This window comes from Salmo trutta, chromosome 24 (assembly GCF_901001165.1).
Source record: "Salmo trutta chromosome 24, fSalTru1.1, whole genome shotgun sequence".
Taxonomy (NCBI): domain Eukaryota; kingdom Metazoa; phylum Chordata; class Actinopteri; order Salmoniformes; family Salmonidae; genus Salmo; species Salmo trutta.
In genome coordinates this window covers 12,414,899-12,435,906 of record NC_042980.1, presented here as the reverse complement: position 1 = coordinate 12,435,906, position 21,008 = coordinate 12,414,899, and the positions used below count along the sequence as shown (strand labels likewise).

The 21,008-nt window shown below is 45.8% G+C and overlaps 1 protein-coding gene across 9 annotated transcripts in view; it reads right to left on the bottom strand.

The window, feature by feature from the left end:
* The window catches only part of LOC115160704 (plakophilin-4), a 134,137-nt gene that overhangs the window by 23,263 nt on the left and 89,866 nt on the right, over positions 1 to 21,008 (bottom strand). For 4 of the 9 annotated variants that reach the window (XM_029710981.1, XM_029710988.1, XM_029710980.1 and 1 more), the window contains 5 exons: positions 20,516 to 21,008; positions 18,001 to 18,027; positions 7,379 to 7,573; positions 4,339 to 4,549; positions 2,615 to 2,756 (listed from right to left, as the gene is read on the bottom strand). The exon at positions 20,516 to 21,008 is cut by the window's right edge and continues 69 nt beyond it. In XM_029710981.1, coding sequence (XP_029566841.1) covers positions 2,615 to 2,756; positions 4,339 to 4,549; positions 7,379 to 7,573; positions 18,001 to 18,027; positions 20,516 to 21,008 — 1,068 coding nt within the window. The remainder of the gene's footprint in view (positions 1 to 2,614; positions 2,757 to 4,338; positions 4,550 to 7,378; positions 7,574 to 18,000; positions 18,028 to 20,515) is intronic. The other 5 variants (XM_029710989.1, XM_029710982.1, XM_029710986.1 and 2 more) reach the window with 3 other exon arrangements.

Sequence of the window (21,008 nt, the reverse complement as noted above, 5' to 3'; positions counted from 1 at the left end):
TCATTTTAGAATAAGGCTGTAACGTAACAAAAATGTCGATGGGAAGGGGTCTGAATACTTCCAAATGCACTGTATTTATTTCTAAACTTTCCTAATAATAAGCACATTGCTTTACTTACATGAAAATGGACCATGGAAAACGTGTCCTTCATTTGCTATTTAAGTGCATAGACGATGTCTTTTTTGGTGAGTTTTTTTGTGATTTATTTTACCCCCTTTTTCTACCCAATTTCGTGATATCCAATTGCGATTTTGTCTCATCGCTGCAACTTCCCAATGGGTTTGGGAGAGGCGAAGGTCGAGTCATGCGTCTTCAAACATGACCTGCCAAACCGCGCTTCTTAACACCCACCCACTTAACCCAGAAGCCAGCTGCACCAATGTGTCGGAGGAAACACCACCCAACTGACGACCAAAGTCAGCCTGCAGACGCCAGGTCCGCCACAAGGAGTCACTAGAGTGCAATGAGCCAAGTAAAGCCCCCCGGTCAAACCCTCCCATAAACCGGACGACGCTGGGCCAATTGTGCGCCGCCCTATGGGACTCTCGGTCACATCCGGTTGTGACACAGCCTGGGATCAAACCCACTGCGACGCTACGCTACGCTACGCTACTTGGGAGTCCTGAGACAGGTTCAGGATAATCGTCCATTCTAAATCTAAACTAATTTCACACATACAGTATATTATTTAGTATATGTAAAAACAAGATTAAATTAAGAATAGTCTGATGGGCGACAATATTATCACTTGTGAATGATGCCCAGCGTGCACAGTAAGGCAAGAAACAGCGCATTCCTTTTTTTTGCGACTTTTTCCAAATCATAGTCGCACACCTCATGTAGCCTAGCCCATAGGCCTATATGTTTTGATAACGTTTGTATCACAACTAAAATTAAGCCTAACTGGCATATATAGGCAGCGAGTGAGTTTCAAGTTTGTGGGAAGATAATTCTCACCATTAAAATGCAGCTATATAATAAAGCATTACATGCATAAATCGCATTTGCGGTCACCTTTTGAGAACAGTATTTTCCCGCTAATTGATTGCATGTTGGAACATCTGCGCTTATAGCCTACTGCCGTGTGTGCATCGCTGAGCTTATAACGTGAAGAAAGCGACAGGAAATGTTCTGATCTGTTGCGTCAGCCTCATTGCTTTTAAAAAAAAAATAGCGACCAAAGTCAGCCTGCAGACGCCAAGTCCGCCACAAGGAGTCACTAGAGCGCAAAAAAAATGGTTTGATGCGAGTGGTTGTATTAATTTGGGATCTACCGCATCCCACAACTGTCCTAGAGTTTGTTTGGAATATTTATTCTCGCACAGTAGGACAAGTTGACCAACTTTTGTACTATGGGGATAGGAGATTGACATACTGTAAGCTAGTGCTTTTGCTGTTTGTTAGGCCTACTCATCTTGTTGGCTGAGTAAATTGGGACAGTTCTTCTAGCATCTTCAATGTGCGCCTCGGAATTCGATAAGGACGCGCACAGTTGCGTCCCCGATGTGTCGGTCTTCACTTGTAGCCTACTTCGGAGCTAAATTGCCTGTGAGAAGGACCTCATCGCGTGAGGGGCATTGGCTAATAAGAATTGAGATATCTGAAAGAGCCATGTGAGTGAGAGGTGCTTCGGAGCACGGCAATTGGTAGCCGGGAGACGAGAATTATAATTATTATATTCAGCCCAAGGGCACATTGGGCCACAAGGCATGGATTGATTTATGGGGCATTACGTCCACACAAGGGGGATGCCGCCGGGAAATTTGAGGCCTGGTGAGAATATTATCAAGTGCTTGTCGAATTGTGAATGAAAGACTGATGAAGTGTGTGCAGCCTGCGCAAGAAACAAAGCAGAGCTCATGCCTTTCATGGAACTTCGCATCATGCAGCCTTAGAATGCATTCAAAATGAAAACATCTAGCCCAACATTTGTATCACAACGAAAGTTGCATAAATAACCCTAAACTAAGCATATAGGAGGACCTGTTTCTTTGTTAACCGCTCAACACAGAACAGCCGCATGTGCGTACCACATCGGAAATCGTTTGGAGAAAATAGCCTTTCTATTTTATTCAGCTATGTTCAATCGTATTCTTCATGCTATAAAACAATAGTCACGGAATCCTAAGCAAATCGTGTCTGCTAAATGAACTAGTGTAGCCCACAGCCATATGGCATAGCCAGATGAGGACCTAACATAAAGACAACTCAGAGCCTGCTATTCTGTTCTTCTGAAATAGACTACATTTTCTTCATATCAGGTATCTTTAGACTTGTCTAAAAAAAAAAAAAAAGGATTTATTGTGATGGTGTAGGCTATATTACATGGATTTATTGTGGTTTAGACTATATTACATGGATTTATTAGACTTTTTAAAATGCAGATGTTCCAAAGGTCTGCATCAGTGGCTTGTAGGCTATGTGTGGAAGCCAGGAGATGCTAAACGTGTTGATGTTCATTAAACGGTCATTTACCATGAGACCGGCAGTTATTTACATGACAATCACTGGCTGACAGAATATCTTGGGATGGGAGGCACATCACAGTGATTTGCATGCTGGGGACTGACAGAGGATCTGGGGAGCAGGGGGGCGAAGGGGAGCAGCGCGTACGTAATGTACCTCCGCCTTGACTCGATTATCTCCGAAGCACAGGTGCTGCAGGTACGCGGCGGCGTTGGCCTGCACCGAGGGGAACTGGTGCTGCAGCATATGAATGACCTCAGGCAGCTCGGGGTCACGCCAGGCAAACTCCCTGGAACACAGACAGAGAGATATCAGACACACACACACGCGCGCGCAGAGACACAAACAAAGCAGTACACAACAACTATCCACCCACTGTCCACAGGGCTGGGGCACACGGCTTTACGTTTCAAGCCCAGGAAATGACATTGACAACTATTATATTGCAGGATTATTGCTTTTCTCCCAATACAAAAGGATGAGATTTCACTTCGGTTTCATTTGTAAGACTAGAAGGCATGTCTTGCCTTTTGGAGAGTCACTGCGATGAGCTTCTCCTGATTCATGAAGCTTCAAAGAATCTGTCTAAAAAGACGTCGACTAGAATGAATGACCTATGTGACAAGAGAAAAGCGTAGATATTACCAAGTCTGCGTCTGTTTCAGAACTTGAATTTATCTCTGACCGCCAAAAACTCTTCTGACTAGCGGAGTAAAGAAAAGAGGAGGAAGTGAGAAAGTAGCAAGGTGGGGTGCACGTCCACATTGTGACAGAATTGGCTGTGTTGGTGTGTGAGGTGTCGGCTGGAACGCGCCTGCCCTTGTCTCAGCGTGTTACATGAAGCAAGACGCCAGTCCAATCAAATCAAAATACAATTTTCTTCTAAATTACCCCGGGGACACAAACAGTTGATACCATCACCACTGCTACATGTCATCTGTTTGGCAGTAGAGACCCAGTTGATGAAACATGCCTTTTCTTGGTGCAGGTGCTTTTAGGCCTGCCTCTGGATTGCGACCCAAATGGCACCCTACTCCCTTTATAGTGCACTACTTTGACCAGGGCCCATAGCTACTATTTAGGGGAGAGTCAGGAGGCACCCTGGGTCTGAGCATGGTCTGCTGTGTAGAGCAGGCAGGGAGGGAGGCCTGCTGTCACCCTCTCACTGCTCTCAGCTAGATCAGGACTCCGGGTGTGAACTGCACTCCCAAGGTCAGGGATTTAGCGCTCCGGGTCCAAAAACCCGGCCATGCTTACATAGTGCAGACACAGCAGTTCACTGAATCAGGGGATCCTTTGTAGAGTGGTCCGTGTAGCCATGTACAGATGTACGGTCTTCATTTGACCACTCGTTGCTGAGATTTGTGCAGGAAATGAAAAAACTTGTAGTGTATTCAAGGTTTTCCACTTCAAAATGTTACTTGATTTGCCAAAACAAAAAATGTATCAACTCCTACAAAAAAAACATCCATTGATTATAATCCACATAATAATTCACATTTCCTGTTGCTGCAGGATTATTTTCCTGCTGTAGCAAACTTGGCTCAAATGAAGATCCTACATCTGTATCTTAATGGCTAAGGCTCTGGATGGCTGCCCAGGGGGCTGTGTGTGTGAATAGTAACACTACTGTTGACCCAGCAGTATATACAGTAGTAGCCCCGTAAGCAAGGTTAGAAGCACTGTTAAGACCCAGTGGATGACAAGGGAGGGATGAATTAGTCGGAACCAAACAGTTCAAAACAGGGAGGGATCTGTCTGAATTCGTCCAATAAGAAACGGATGTTTCCGTTTTACGTTGCAAAGTGTTGCTAAGGTGCGGACTAACGACAACGACCCAGCGCTTGTAGCTTAGTGGCTTAGAGCTTTACCTCGGGTCCTTCTGGATGCTGTCTACGGAGGGCGAGCGGGTGGCCCCGTCATCCATGACGACCGGCTGCCTGACGTAGTTGCCCTCGGAGGGCCGGTACTGAGCCAAGCGGTAGGGCTCTGAGTACGTGGCCGCCGTGTTCAGAGCGTAGTTGCTTCTTTGGTACGTCATGGCACTACGCTGGCTGGAGGTCCTCTGGAGGGTCCCCACGCCTGAGAGACCAACAAAAAACAATTCAGATTGATATTGAACGAGACAAGTATACAGCAGCTACCATACCTAGACTCATCTACAACTCCCTGGGCTCGTGAAGATTAGCAGTGTTTTTTCAAACCTTTTTCACCTCAGAAAATGTGACCGAAACAGCACCCCTTTTCTCTTTATGGCACACCACTTTTGACCATGGCACATAGGGCTCTGGTCAAAAGTAGTGCACTCTATAAGGAATAGGGTGCCATTTGGGACACACACCAGAGGCGTGCTGACCGGAGCTGAAAACACTAGGCTTTTTTGACTGCACACACACACCATTTCTTCCAATCTGGATCCACTTAATGAAAGAGGGTAAAATGGTGCTCCCATGATTCCACACTACTCCTCCTTCAAAAAGGGACCGTTTTGTTGTTGTCGTTTCGCTCATTAACGAGGTAGGGTTGAGCAAGCCAGATCCTGTTTTTTCACAGGGCTAGCCTGCCTTGTAGTAGGTGATCCAGCAACACTCCTCCTCTCATCCCTCTCTCCTCTCCTCCCTCCTGTCTGCTTCAGTGTGGCCTGAGGCCAGTGAGCCCTGGCTGTGTCCGACACAGGAATAGAGACACAGTCCTCCCTCTTTAGGTGAAACAGCGTCAGTGCTAAGCTAACACAGCAACAGGATATCCTTCCATCCAGGCCAGGGTAAATATTTAGTCTACCAGAATTTTAACTGTGTCATCGTCCTAAAACAATGTCTATTTTTCTGCCCCTCTCCCCTACTTGCGTTGTGATATTGTGACCTAGTTTCTAGCACAATATGCCCTACATACTCACTCACTCACTCACACACACACACACACACACTGGCCCTGGCCTGCCTTCCTGCTCCGAACAAACAGAGCAGAGACCATGTGACTGCTGCTCTCCTTCCCTCCAGTTAGATCTCCATCCTGCAGGGACTGGGTCTGCACACGGCGGACACACACATAGTCCCTCCTACAAGAAACAAGACGTCAACTTGAAGCTGCCCTCCAAAAAATAAAAAAACGCTCTCTATTTGGCAGTTCATAGGCCAGTTCTGTGATATCATGATGACTCGCTAATAAAATCCTCTTTAAAAAAAAGCTAAATCCATCTTTAAAATGTCATACCCGAGCTCTGAGACTTGCTTTTTCGCAACAGGGATCGATATTTCCATTTAGCATAAAAACCTTGGTTCTCACCCCCCCCAAAAAATACAGACCACCAGAAATACTGTAGATAAAGAATTTATGGAAAGAGCTGGGGGAAAAGTCCATTAAAATTTAATTTCACACTATAACAAAGAGTGCTTGGGGATCAAATTAGATTTTTTATTTCGAATGATTTTTGGTAAAGACTCCAAACGACCTTTTTTGCCTTCCTCTCAATATAGCCGGGCCGCGAGCATAACATGGGTGCTAATCGCCATCTAAGAGGAGTCTTCTGAGCATCAATACCATTTATTACTGAACTTATCAGTCCAGGAGGATCTCAGGTCTGCTGTAAAGAGGATGCTAAATGGCTGTGTGCTGGAGGAGCGATGGAGGAGAGAACTCTAACATCCAAACACAGCTGGCCGTGGCTGTGGCTACCTCCCAAATAGAACCCTATTACCTATAAAGTACACTACCTTTTGACAAGGGATAGCATGCCCTACTTTTGGGCCCCGGTCAATCAAAAGTCGAGCACTAAAATAGGGAGTAGGGTGCCATTTGGGACGCTGTCTCTGTGTGGACACGCTGCTGTTCCCTGGCCCCTCATCCCTCTTCTCATTATGAGTGTGACACACAGGTAATTGACTCCTTTGTGGCTGGCGTATCAGCCCATGCCTGTCTCCTTCCTCTCCCCTTCTCTCCTGTCTCAGACCCATCTCTGATGAAGGAGGGAGGAAAGGAGGGCAAGATAGGCAGACTGGCAGGCAGTCTGGCTGGCTGGCTGGCTTGGACAAAGTGTTCCCAGGAGAGATCACATAAGAGAGAAAAAAAAGAAGGGGGAGGGGAGAGACAGAGCGAGCGAGAGCAAGAGAGAACCTGGGCTACAGTGGGAAAGGCAGGGGGAGTAGCCATGTAACAGCTATGTTTAAACTATGACGGAGTCATTTTAAATGATTTAAAAGATCTCTCTCTCTCTCTCTCTCCCCCTCTCCCTCTCTCCCTCTCTCCCTCTCTCCCTCATCTGTTTCTCACTAACGCTGCTGATCAAATCAGCTTATTGATGCCGTGGTTCCATCCTGCTTGCATTAATGTACATTAGACATTGAGATGAAGTTAACCTCGGCATTTTGGGAAAGTTTTATAGAAATCCCGGTTGGAATAAGTAAGAAAGGAATAAGCAGGAAATCTTCCAAACAGGATTTGTGGAAAACCTGGACATTTTCAGAAAATGACCTGAATTTTGCATCCTTCAGATGAAGTGTAGAGCAGTGTTTTTCAAACCTCTCCTTGGGCCCACAAGTCGTTCCATGTATTTTAAGTTCACTGTTCAACTTGTCAACTAATCATTAAGCCGTTGAATAGGTGAATCAGGTGAGCTAGTTCCAAGCTACAACAGAATTGTGAAACGTCTGGGAGTCCCCAAGGAGAGGTTTGAAAACCAACTGTGTACAGCAGGGCTGTCAAAGTCATTCCATGGAGAGCCTAGTTTCTGCTGGTTTTCAGGTTTTTCCCTTTCAATGAAGACCTAGACGACCAGGTGAGGTGAGCTCCTTACTAATCAGTGAGCGTAATTCATCAATCGAGCACAAAGGATGAGCGAAAACCTGCAGACACTCGGCCCACCGTGGAATGAGATTAACACGTGGTGTACAGCATGGCAGTCTAGTGTTCTACCTGACGGACTCCTGTAGATGGCGCTCTGCGAGGAGTTGTTGAGGTCCACTGGGTCGTGGTGGTTGGGGCTACGGTACAGGGGCCCCTGGAAGGTCCTGTCCTCGTAGATGGGCGTGATGTGGCGGTCAGGGGACATGGCCGACCTCAGGTCCTGGCCCAGCTGGCTGTGCTGACTGGCGTACGAGCTCCGCATGCCTGAAGGGAACGGAGAGCGTAAGTCTGCGTCCCGAATGGAAAGGTATTCCCGAATTTAAGTGCATTCGTTTTTGACCAGAGGCCATTGGGCCTTGTTCAGAACTAATGCATTTAATAAGGAACAGGGTGTCATTTGGGACGCAGGATCAGACAGTAGTACAGACTCAGGGCTAGAGACTGCCACCAGCCTCGTGTGTCTTCCTGTGTGTCACCCCTAATCCCCATTAGCATCACACAGTGACAGCAGCACACACCACAGCAGCACACACACCACAGCAGCACACACCACAGCAAGCTAGTTAGGGATCAACTGCAATAATTCAGACACGCTCAAATTGCTAGCGAGAGCTCAGAGAAAAAAAACGCCATGTTGTCGGTGCTGAAGTTTGACGGGTAAGCTGCTAAAGACTGACTTAATTGAAATGAATTCAGGGCTCATTTCCAATTCTGTGCAACGCTAAGGCAGTATCTTTATGCAGTTTGTCAAGCCACACCGCCCCCAGCTCCGCTCTCTCTCTTTTAATGATCCAGCTTTTTAACCCCCCTAGAGTCGATGTCCGTGCCCAGCGGAAATCGAATTGGCACAACAACAACAAAAAGTCTCCATACAAAATCTGCCAGTTTAAGCTAGAGATATTGAATCGGATGTCTCTCAATTCACCCGCATCCTCCGGTGTCGCACTTCCGCATCTGCGGTGAAAGGTGACAGAGCTAGAGTGGTGTTTGTAAGAGCACGGGACGTCCCAAAAATCAGTCTTCTCACAAAACCGTCCAGCATCCGGTTTGGCCAACAAACTACGCTATATATACACAAAAGTATGTGGACACCCCTTCAAATTAGTGGATTTGGTTATTTCAGCCACATCTGTTGCTGACAGGTGTATAAAATAGAGCACACAGCCATGCACTCTCCATAGACAAACATTGGCAGTAGAATGGCCTTACTGAAGAGCTCAGTGACTTTTAACGTGGCACTGTCATAGGATGCCACCTTTCCAACAAGTGAGTTCATACAATTTCTGCCCTGCTAGAGCTGTCCCTGTCAACTGTAAGTGCTGTTATTGTGAAGTGGAAACATCTAGGAACAACAAAGGCTCAGCCACGAAGTGGTAGGCCACACAAGCTCACAGAACGGGACCACCGAGTGCTGAAGCACGTAGCGCGTAAAAATCATCTGTCCTCGGTTGCAACACTCACTACCAAGTTCCAAACTGCCTCTGGAAACAACGTTGGCAAGATGTTCATTGGGAGATTCATGAAATGGGTTTCCTTGGCCGAGCAGCCGCACACAAGCCTAAGGTCACCATGCACAATGTCAAGCGTGGACTGGAGTGGTGTAAAGCTCGCCGCCATTGGACTCTGGAGCAGTGGCAACATGTTCTCTGGAGTGATGAATCACGCTTTACCAGGGACAAATCTGGGTTTGGCAGATGACAGGAGAACGCTACCTGCCTGAATGCATAGTGCCAACTGTAAAGTATGGTGGAGGAGGAATAATGGTCTGGGGCTGTTTTTCACGGTCGGGCAAGGCCGCTTAGTTCCAGTGAAGGGAAACCTTAACGCTACAGCATACAATGATATTCTAGACAATTCTGTACTTCCAAATTTGTGGCAACAGTTTGGGAAAAGCCCTTTCCTCTTTCAGAATGACAATGACCCTGTGCACATGGAAGCAAGTCCCCGCAGCAATATTCCAAAACCTAGTGGAAATCCTTCCCAGAAGAGGGGAGGCTGTTATCACAGCAAAGGGGGAACAACTCCATATTAAATGCCCATGATTTTGGAATGAGATGTTCAAACAAGCAGGTGTCCACATACTTTTGGTCATGTAGTGCATCTGTTGTTCCATGTAGTGAATCTGTTATTCAATGCGTTTGTATGGGCTAATAGCAGTAACGCAAAAAAAACTTTCATATAGCTTAGTAGAACCCCCCCCCCTCTAGCTTAGAAAGGGCTTACACTCTTACTGGTTAATAAGCTCTCTTTGCAGCTCTCAGCTGAAAAAATAACACTTAGCCATATAGACTGAACACAAACCATTAGGAACACCTTCCTAATATTGAGTTGCGCCTCCTTTTGCCCTCAATTCGGGGCATGGACTCTACAAGGTGTCAAAAGTGCTCCACATTGATGCTGGCCCATGTTGACTCCAATGCTTCCCACAGTTGTGTCAAGTTGGCTGGATGTCCTTTGGGTGGTGGACCATTCTTGATACACACAGGAAACGGTTGATCATGACACAAATCGGTGCGCCTGGCCTGGCACCTACTACCATACCCTGTTCAAAGGCACTTCAATATTTTGTCTTGCACATTCACCCTCTGAATGGCACACATACACAATCCATGTCTCAATTGTATCAAGGCTTAAATATCCTTCTTTAACCTGTCTCCTCCTAATTCATCTAAACTGACTGAAGTGGATTTAACAAGTGACATCAATAAGGGATCATAGCTTTCACCTGGATTCACCTGGTCAGTCTATGTCATGGAAAGAGTTTTGTACACAGTGTATTTCATAGTACCTCTGTGGCCTAGTAGGAGAAACAGTGAAATATAGCCCGAAGCCTCGACCACTAGTTGAGACCACCCAGCAGTGAATTCAGTATCATTGAGTGCCGGGCCTCCCGAGTGGCGCAGTGGTCTAAGGCACTACATCGTAGTGCTAGCTGTGCCACTAGAGATCCTGGTTCGAGTCCAGGCTCTGTCGCAGCTGGCCGCGACCGGGCAACCTAGCGTCGTCTGGGTTAGGGGAGGGTTTGGCCGGCAGGGATGTCCTTGTCCCATCGCGCACTAGCGACTCCTGTGGCGGACCAGTGCGCAGTGCACGCTAACACGGTCGCCAGGTGTACAGTGCTTCCTCCGACACATTGGTGCGGCTGGCTTCCGGGCTAAGCGGGCATTGTGTCAAGAAGCAGTGTGGCTTGGTTGGGTTTCGGAGGACGCACGGCTCTCGACCTTCGCCTCTCCCGAGTCCGTACGGGAGTTGCGGCGATGGGACCACGAAATTGGGGGAAACAAACAAAATAATAATAATACATTGAGGGCTACACCTGAGAGACCACACCTGGAGGTGAATCCCAAATGGCACCCTATTCCCGATGACGCGCACTATAAAAGGGAATAGGGTGCCATTTGGAACTCGTCTTGATAGGCTAGACGTTGCCTTCCCCATCAGGCTTTGTAGTGAGAGTGAATGGATATATGGGCTGGTAGAACACACGGCTGAGCCAACATATGTCAGGAGGTGTGTGTGTTTCTGTAAATGGAGGAAGGGGGGGGGGGTTCTCCTAACCATAAGCTCATTTACCAGGGGGAAGCCCCGATGAGGTCAATCAAATTAGAAATTCACACCAGATGAACCACCATGACAACAGTATTTGGGGGAGTCGCAGCCCAGCACGGCTGACTGACGGCGGTCTGGTCGGTCCGGATGTGGAACAATGTCTGTCTACGTCCCAAATGGCACCTTATTCCCTTTATAGTGCACTACATTTGACCAGGTTCTGGTCAAAAGTAGTGCACTACATAGGCAATTGGGTGCCATTTGGGACGCAGCCTGAGCCTACGGCAGGCAAGCAGCATCTGCCACTACGCATCCAGGCGTATAAATCCAGCCGGCAGTTATTACCACCGCGGCCGGCCCAAAGCTCACAAGCCTTAGCTGCTAACAGCGCGATACCCTCTGGTCCCCTCTGCTTCAGGGTAACAGATCCCATACACATGGTTCATGTGGATATGTGTGACCTAACCTCGCATCAAGGGGACTCAACTCCCCAGTGCAAGAGAGAGACTGCAGTGGCCGAGTCACTGAGCACTCACTGCATACTTCGCTCACTTCAATAGAGCCCAAACACGATTATTTTGGGCTCAGGTCCAACACCGCTAGGCAAGCTGAGGCTCTCAAGCTGCTCAACACTGTCATGCGTTAATGAGATAAATGAGGGATTCTTATCAGAGTTCAGAACAGAGAAAATAAATAGAAGTGTTTGTCTTTCCGGGGAGAGCTGAAGCCCAGTAAGGCAGCTGTAGGCTGTGTCCCAAATGACACCCCATATGGGTCCTGGTCAAAACTAGCGCACTACAAAGGGAATAGGGTGCCATTTGGGACACAGGTATAACCACTCAGCAGCAGCACACTTTCCTACTCTCCCTCAGAAACAGTGCCAAATAAACATGACCTCTGGAGCATCCGCAGTGTGCCGTCAGCTGTGGAGAGACCCAGGAGGGGTGCTTCGTCTCTGGGGGGGATGCTTCCGCGAGACCCCGAATGCCCACCAGCTTCACACACTAATGAACAGCTAAATGGCGAGCCAGTGGAGAATAAATCCTATTCAAACAACTTACTGGGGGGGACATGATAAGCATAGATAATGTAATCCTCTAAAACTGTAGTTCTCCATGGGTTAGTAGAAAGGACATCTACTACATTAGTTCAGAGAGGATGGGAAAATAAGCAACTAGTGGCAAAATGGTAACTTTCCCCCAATTCCCAGAATTCCTAGTAGGAAATTTCCAGATTTCCTGCTTATTTCCTCCTGATTCTGGGAATCTTCCAACCAGGATTTCAGAAAAAATCCTGGGAATTTTGCAACCCTATTGAGGGACTGCCCACTGTGCAGAGGCTGGATGAATCAGCGTTGTTTCAACGTAAATTTGTCAGCGTATTATGACTTGGAATCTACATGGAAAATACATTGGATTTGAGGGCGAAATATCAGCCAGAGGAGAATGGCATCATTGTAACCAATTTTCAACAGATATAAAATATGTTGAATTTGTACCTTTGAAACAATGTCAGATCCCCAACGTTATATCCACTATGAGAAAAACACAATAGGCTGGGCAGTACCTCCTACTGGAGAGTTGATCCATCTACAGCTTTTCATTTGGTCTCAGGTCCAGGGTTTCAACCAAACCCAGCCCTGCTTAGCTTCGACATTTGTCACTGACTATTACCAATATGCTATCGTGAGAACGATTAGAGAGATCTCTTAATAACTAAATATATTCACTGTTGCTATCGAAGTCATTCCAAAAGGGTAGGTTTAGCAGAGCAAATTAAATGTAATTGGTATTTTATTAGGATCCCCATTAGCTGTTGCAAAAGCAGCAGCTACTCTTCATGGGGTCCACACAAAACATAATATAGAACGACATATTACAGAACATCGTTAGACAAGAACAGCTCAAGGACAGAACGACATACATGTTTAAAAGGCACACGTAGCCTACATATCAATGCACACACACACACACACACACACACACACACACACACACACTATCTAGGTCTAATAGGGGAGAGGCGTTGTGCTGTGAGGTGTTGCTTTATCTGTTTTTTGAAACCAGGTTTGCTGTTCATTTGAGCAATATGAGATGGAAGGACGTTCCATGCAATAACGGCTCGATAAAATACTGTACGTTTTATTGAATTTGTTCTGGATTTGGGGACTATGAAAAGACCCCTGGTGGCATGTCTGGTGGGTTAAGTGTGTGTGTCAGAGATGCGTGTAAGTTGACTATGCAAACAATTTGGGATTTACAACACATTGTTTCTTACAGAAAGAAGAAGTGATGCAGTCGGTCTCTCCTCAACTCTTAGCCAAGAGAGACTGGCATGCGTAGTATTTATATCAGCCCTCTGATTACAATTAAGAGCAAAACATGCCGCTCTGTTCTGGGCCAGCTGCAGCTTAACTAGCTCTTTCCTTGCCGCACTGGACCACACGACTGGAAATAATCAAGATTAGACAAAACTACAGCCTGCAGAACATGCCTTTTGGAGTGTGGTGTTAAAAAAGCAGAGCATCTCTTTATTACAGCTAGACCTCTCCCCATCTTTGCAACCATTTAATCCATATGTTTTGACCATGACAGTTTACAACCTAAGGTAATGCCAAGTAATTTAGTCTCCTCAACTTGTTCAACAGCCAAACCATTCATTACCAGATTCAGCGGAGGTCTAGAATTTAAGGAATTATTTGTACCAAATACAATGCTCTTAGTTTTAGAGATGTTCAGGAACAGTTTATTACTGGCCACCCATTCCAAAACAGACTGCAACTCTTTGTTAAGGATTTCAGTGACTTCATTAACTGTGGTTGCTGATGCGTATATGGTTGAATCAGCAGCATACATGGACACACATGCTTTGTTTAATGCCAGTGGCCGGTCATTGGTAAAAAATAGAAAAGAGTAGAGGGCCTAGAGAGCTGTAACCATACTTTGTAAGTCAAATATCATCAATGATACTATTTAGGCCTTTATATAGCATTTGCAAAGTCATCAATTTAAACAAGCCCACTGGGAATAGACCTGTGGGAACAGACCGGCCTGTGATCCCACTTGTGCGCTGTAATTTATTTTGTCTTTGGTGGAGGATTTGTCTGCAATCCATCACTAACATGAAACTCGTACGTTTTTTGATGAAACTCAGCCATTGGACGTCTAGTTTTGATTTACATTTTGTTGAGTTGTCAACTGACGTGAATTCAATGTGAAATCCCCCCCCATCCAACATTTTTAAAAGTTGGGTGAAAAAAATACAAAATTCCCTTAAGTTGATGACTTTTTTCAAATCCAAATCAGTTTTCTATATTGATATAACATCACGTTTTGTGTGTGGAAATGATGTGGAAACAACGTTGACGCAACCTGTTTTTTGCCCAGTGGGAGGGTTCAACAAAAAAAAGGACAGCTTTGGTTGATTTCAAATTGAAACAAGTTAATCATTAATGTCTGATTCACATCTCCATTTCAACCAAAAATCGAAGTTAAAAAAATAGAACTAAATCAAAATCAAAACGCAAACTTTTTTTAAAGTGCATTTAAAGTTTGATTTGATTTAGTCCTATTCTTTAACTTTGATTTTTGGTTGAGATTTATTTGTTTATTTGGATTCCCAGAAGAATCTGCTACTCTTCCTGGGGGTGACAAAACACAAAACATGACAAGTAACAAAACAAGGTCAGTCAAACAAATTTAAAATACAACAAAAAAATACAAATAATTATAGTGTGTTTGTGGGTGCGTGTCCCTTCACAGTTCCCGTCGTTCCATGAGATGTTTTTAATTGTTTTTTTTTTAAGGTAATTTTTCTGTTTGCTTGAGTAATTGGAGATGGCTCTGTAGAATACTGTGCGTTGCAGTGAATTCGTTTCAGACCGGAGGACTGTGAAGAGACCCCTGGTGGCATGGCTTGTGTGGTATGTCTGGGTGTCTGAGCCGGATGTTATTTGATTATGCAGACAATCTGGAAGTTTCATTACAGTAATACTTCTCATAAAAACCAGAAGATAATCAGTTAATCGCTCATCAACACACAACCAGAAAAGGCTGGCATGCATGTTGTTGATGTTAGTGCTGTATGTGCAGTTAAGGGCAAGGCGTGTTTTGAGCCAGCTGCAGCTTTGCTAGGTCTTTCTTTGTGAGACGTGAATCCAACACTGTGCCACTGACTTAATTCCAGTTTATCTACAAATTCATAATGTATATGTTGGATTCCCGTCCCAACCAAAAATCTAAGTTAAAGAATAAGACTAAAACAAATAAAAATGTTAAACTTTACACAACGTTTGATTCTTGGTTGAGACAAAGACGTGAATCCAACATATCAATTATTCATTTGTAGACAAACTGGAATTAAATTCAGACTAATTCAGTGGCACAAAAGATACATCTCCTTCAAAATTTTTATTTTTGGTTGCGATGACAACCAAGTACAATATCACTTTTGCAATTCGTCTACAACTAAAACAAAAATAATAGGATTAAGCCAGTAGCTCAGATTAAAATATCCAAGCATATGATATCCTTTAAAATGTTAATATTTGGTTGCGTTGTCAATTCAATATTACTTTTGTAAAACAGTAAATAGCCCAAAGTTAAGGCGATCTTACAAACTAATGTAACAGTATTTATTCGACCTTAAAATGAGTAAGACATCACTGCCACATTTTGAGGTTAGAATACTGTAACTATAAATGTCTTATCTAAATCATGGAAAGCGTGCATATTCAAGATAACATGCAAGGGGCGCAGGTCTGTGGAGATCTCCACAATTGCAATAAAATCGGTGATAACATTAAATTGTTGTATAAAACATTTTTAAAAAACCACATTGTATTCGTTGTGCTTTAAAATTGGTTGAAAGTGCAGTAATAAAACATTTGGATGACAACTAAACCAAAAATCAGACATTGTTTTTCCATTGGAATTTGGTTGTGCTTTTAGATGGTTGAAAGCATACTGATAACGCATTGGGAATTCAACAAACTTCTGCCTGTCTTTTTGAGAGGGTGAATAAAAAAGGTTGAAATCTCATTGATCAACGTCTCAATCAAATATTACCCACATTTCCACGATGAAATGATGTGGTGTGCCCAGTGGGTTGACATTGGGGAGGTTGATGTGGGCCGCTGTGGTGACACATCCAGGCAGTGGCGCAGGCTCATAGAGTCAATCTGCAACGCTTCAGACAATGGCGTTTCGTTTGGCAGTAATTCGCTTGGGTTTCTCTTGTTGAAAGGTTTCTGATTAGAAAAGGGGAATATCAACGAGCCGGTGTTGGACACCACATCACAGCCCGCCACAGCCAAGTAATCGGCTTAATCCGGTGGACATGATGAGGGCTTTCAGTAGAACCGTAGCTTGAGGGGAGAAGAGGAGGAGAGGAAAAGAGAGGGAGGGGAGGAAAAAAATATCCATCCCGCTCCGCAGGCTCTCCCCCCGCACTCTCCCCCCATTCTCTCGCTAACAGTACCATTATAAACATTAGCACACACTAATCCCGGTGCCTTTGGTCTGCTCCCTGGTAAAAATGCAGCAGCCAGGTTCTAAAGCAGCAGCGAATTGTCTCTGAAAATAATATATGAATGGTGAACATTCATGGTGTGTTATACTCATTTAACGCTGCCTTCACTTCCTCCCGTGGCCCGAACAGATTGCACTTGGCTAGACGTGCTGTAGGGAGGTGGCAATTTGGCACACTGACTCTGCAGAAAGAAACATTTTTAAAAAAAAATGGATGCAGCGGACTTACATTCCTGAACCAAAATAATTGGCAAAAACTTTTCACGACAGGAGTAAGAAATTAAGACAATCTGATCTGCTCTCGATCATGCAGAAGATTACTAACGTAAGCATGGAAATACCACTCTTTCCGTAAACCAAAGCATAAGGCTTACTAGGCGTGGGCTGAGCACCACACATGCCTAAAATGCTGTTGATCCACATTTCCCTTTGCTCTCCTCCAGTGCTCTGAAATGGACATCGGACATAATTACAGGGACGTTTTGATTTCATCTTCCATCTTTCATTTTTTTTGCGGCAGATAGGAGAGATGACTTCCTGCCAATGCTGGAGCTGGGGGGGAGAGCAGGGAGGGGAGGCGGAGGATGGTGGCCTGAAGCTGGGGGGGGGGGGGGGGGGGGGGGGGGGGGGGCAGGGAGGGGAGGGGAGGGGAGGGGAGGGGAGGATGGTGGCCTGGATCCGGCCAGAGTGAGAGAGGGAGCTGCAGCCAATCTGCAGGCTCAGGTTTCAGCTGGCATTTGCCAACTGAACGCCAATGAGTGCGGGCATGTGTACGTCAACATCCCAGTCACTGCTACTGCTGCTACAGCTGCTCAAGCATCTGACATAATCCACGGGTCATTCAGGCAGTCATCCTGACCCAGATGAGGAGAGGAGCTGTGCAATGATGCCATCAAAGGACATACAGTATGTGACTTTGTGCCAGCTAGTTTCTATGGGGACAGCTAGGTGAGGAGGAGGCAAGAGGGTTTGGGACAGAGACAGCAGAATTCAGAAGAGAGCTATTGGGCTTGACGGCCCACAGTGGCCAATGCGTCTACAGACTTTGCACCTCAGAGAAGAGGTTTAAAAAGCCATGAGATCAGTCATCATAGAGGATGTGGATTATGGCCATCAGCACAAAGAGAGAGAGACTCTGGGCACTGCAGTGATGATGGCCTCGCAGAGATTATCATTATTTGGCCCTGATTTATAACCGTTCAAGAATGTAATGGGAAAGAAATGGGGAAACCACAGCCTTACTTGGTCTGGGAATGATAACTCTACACTTGAAGGCGTTTCTCCATAGCCTTTTAAACGTCTCCCATATGTAAATGGGGTTTTAATGCCTGTAAAAAGGTAATAGGTTGGAAATTATGATCATACTACGAACAAAAAGGTAACACGTAGCACCCACACATGCCACGCTAAGACACTGATGAGAATACAGCCACGGAGTAGAGTGAAGTTGCCCCTATACTCTGATCTTGGGTCAGTTTAGCATTTTCCCCACTAACGGTTAAGGTTAGGATTGGGGGAAGGTAAGCTGATCCTAGATCTGTGCCTAGGAGAAACATCACCTCAGAGTCAAACACATTATGAGGGGAGGTGAATCATGATGAAGTTAGAATTCACCTTGAAGGTCATCACCGACCAGGGGGTCTGTAGATATCCAATGGCAGCAGGAAAAGTTGGTCAAAAACACACACATTAAATCAACCTTTTCACAATAAAAACCTGGATAAACATTGCTGGACTAACTGGGACAGCTGAAATAATACAAAGAGAAACAACACAAAGTCATATGAATATTAGTTTGAAGGCGGGAACCATAGACCGTATACACAGTAAATAACAGAAGGCCTAGTACCGTAAATTGCCCGTCTACATTTCAATACCAATCCGCAAAGCAGCCCATTACGAAAACAGCAACCATCTGTAATTAGCCCCTCCTTTCATAATCTGTGTGCCTTGGAATAGCAGCCATTTTTCATAATCTATCTACATTCTTATCTAGAGCAGATATCTAAAAACAGCTAATGGAGGAGTTCTTGGACTGAAGAGGACAAATGAACAGAGGCTGAGCCATTACTCTTGCTGTAGTGATAAGTGGCTGGCCCACAATAGCAGAGAATCATTTCCCACTCTCTTCAGAAAACATTGGGAATGGATGTTTGGTTTCTAGCTTCAGTGGAAGACTAAAATCAATTAAACCTCAATGATCCATAAAAGAAATCCTCAAAATATCAGAAAATTATTCTGGCGTGGAGAACAAATGGCGCCCTACTCCATATATAGTCTACTCCCGAGGACCAGGGCTCTGGTCAAAGGTAGTGCACTATGTAGGGGGGGGTAGGGTGCCATTTGGGACACAGCACGCCTCTTACACTTTCCGAATCAGCCGGGCCTTGTTTTCCCACACAGCTTTGTACCAAGAACAGAATCCCTGTCGTGAGGAATTATAGAACGTCATTTCACTCAAACTGTTCGCACCACAGTGTTCTTTCCTCCGAAAGAGGAACAAAAACACCACCGAAAATTTGAGATAACCCGCCCCGCCCAACACTCGCGTCTCAGACGGGAACGACAAACGAGTGACAAATGCTCCCTTCTGACGCAGGGGAAGAAGAAAAGCCGACCATTATTCTACCATTCTTTCTTCAGACTCCCTGTCAAGCAGCTCATATTCACCGGCATTGAAATGTCAAGTCAGACAGACTCCTATGGCTGACACCGGCAAAGAGAAACGACAACAGATCTATCAAATCAACACACAACATATGAATTACTTAGAGGAGCTGTCAACCAGAACACAGTGATGTTCTCTGTGTCTCAGGGGGAAGGCAGGCAGGCACGCTTGCACCCGTTGCTTAATGACTCATTGCAAATTTAATGAAGTTGACAGGGGAAACAAAATCCAAATCTCAATATCAAATCATTTCTGGTAACAATTAAGTGCATTACTGTAATTGTAAATGGTCCTAAAGAAACAAAAATAGCTTCTTAGCAAAGAGCAACTGCTCAAGCAAGAGTTTTCTGGGACTGAATGGAATAGGTCTGAGTGGGGGAGGGGAAAACTGAAAACTAGCTTTTACCGCCGGGTGTTGTCACCAAGCAGGCCAGAACTTTCCCACCAAAACACGCTGAAATGTCAGGCAGTCTTTTCAAACAGCTCTAACACTAAAATGCATTATCATCATTTACACAATTTCACAGTATTATTCTAACCTCAGCGTGGACATACTTATAAAAAAAAACTAGAAATCATCTATGTACTTGGGATAAAAATCTGATAACCTACACAAACAACAAAGTCTTTGTAAATGATTCTTCTGCTCCACGATTTGCTTAAGAAACTCCAGTCTTAATCTAGCACCTCTAGCACAGAGATTCTCTCAGTGGATACAGGCCTATTTGCATCTATTCAAGAGCACTGGCAATACATCCAACTGTATGAGTGGCTGGAAAATATACATACCATCCACGATCATAAGGATCGATCTCCTGCCAAACCCTCCGGCGTTTCCCTTCAAACAGTGACCTGTGGTTAAGGACTCGAGTCTACATGAGGCAGGGGCTGGCCCTGGTCCATGCCATAGACAGACATGGGCTTTTTGTCCCAAATGGCACCTTATTCCCTATATAGTGCACTACTTTTGACCAGCGCCTGACCAGGGTCAATAGTGATCTGGTCAAAATTAGGGCTCTCGAGGTTGGGCGCAGTGACTCACTTTGTGCTGCAGCACGCCAACAGGAAAGCTTGACAGCAGATCCACAGACTGGAGTCTGTCTCTGATTACGGGGAGACCACCTTAATCTACTTATTATCAGGCAGAAATTGTTGACCTGTGCTCCTGTGACAGACTAGCTATCGCCATGTGTAGCATATGCTCAACAACTAACCACTGAGTGAAGGAGGCCGAGGCGGCATTAGTCTCGCAGAGCTCTGGTCAGAAATGTTGCACCTTGTAGGGAATAGGACGCCGTTTGAGAAGCAGACCATCTCCTGCCCTGTGGAGGTATGCATGTGTTATCTCTGGAGAGAGAGGACACTTGGATAGAGTGAGCACACCCACTCTAGATAGCTTTCTGTGTGTGTGTGTGTGTGTGTGTGTGTGTGTAGCAGGGAGGAGAAGACAGAAGATCTGACCTGTGAGGCTGTCAGGCCGTGGGATCATCCTCTCGTAGACGTCATAGCTCTGAGCTCCGTAGGGGTCTGCATCGTGGTGGATCAACGAGCGAGGCAGGGTGGAGCCATAGTGCTGAGGCTGGGCCGTCATGCTGGAGCGCCCCGGAGACGCCGCCGACCCCCCTGGCTGCTGGGTGAGGGGTAAGGGGCCGTCCACCATCGTTAGGGGGGAGCCCATGCACCCCGAGGCTGACCCCAGGGCCTGGTATGGCGAAGTGGTGCGGCTGGCACTGCCCGAGCGGGAGTTGGCGCTGCCCATGCGACGCAGGGCGGCGGGGGAACTCTTCTGGGTGTTGTAAGGGGAGCCGGCGCGCTGGGCCGAGGGCAGGGTGGTGGAGAAGATACTGGACAGGGGCTTGGGCTCTGTGACAATGGGCGAGCAGTAGTTACTCCCCATGGTGGCCCTCAGGGAGCCTCGAGAGGGGGACACACTGCTGCCGTAGGCCGGGGACTG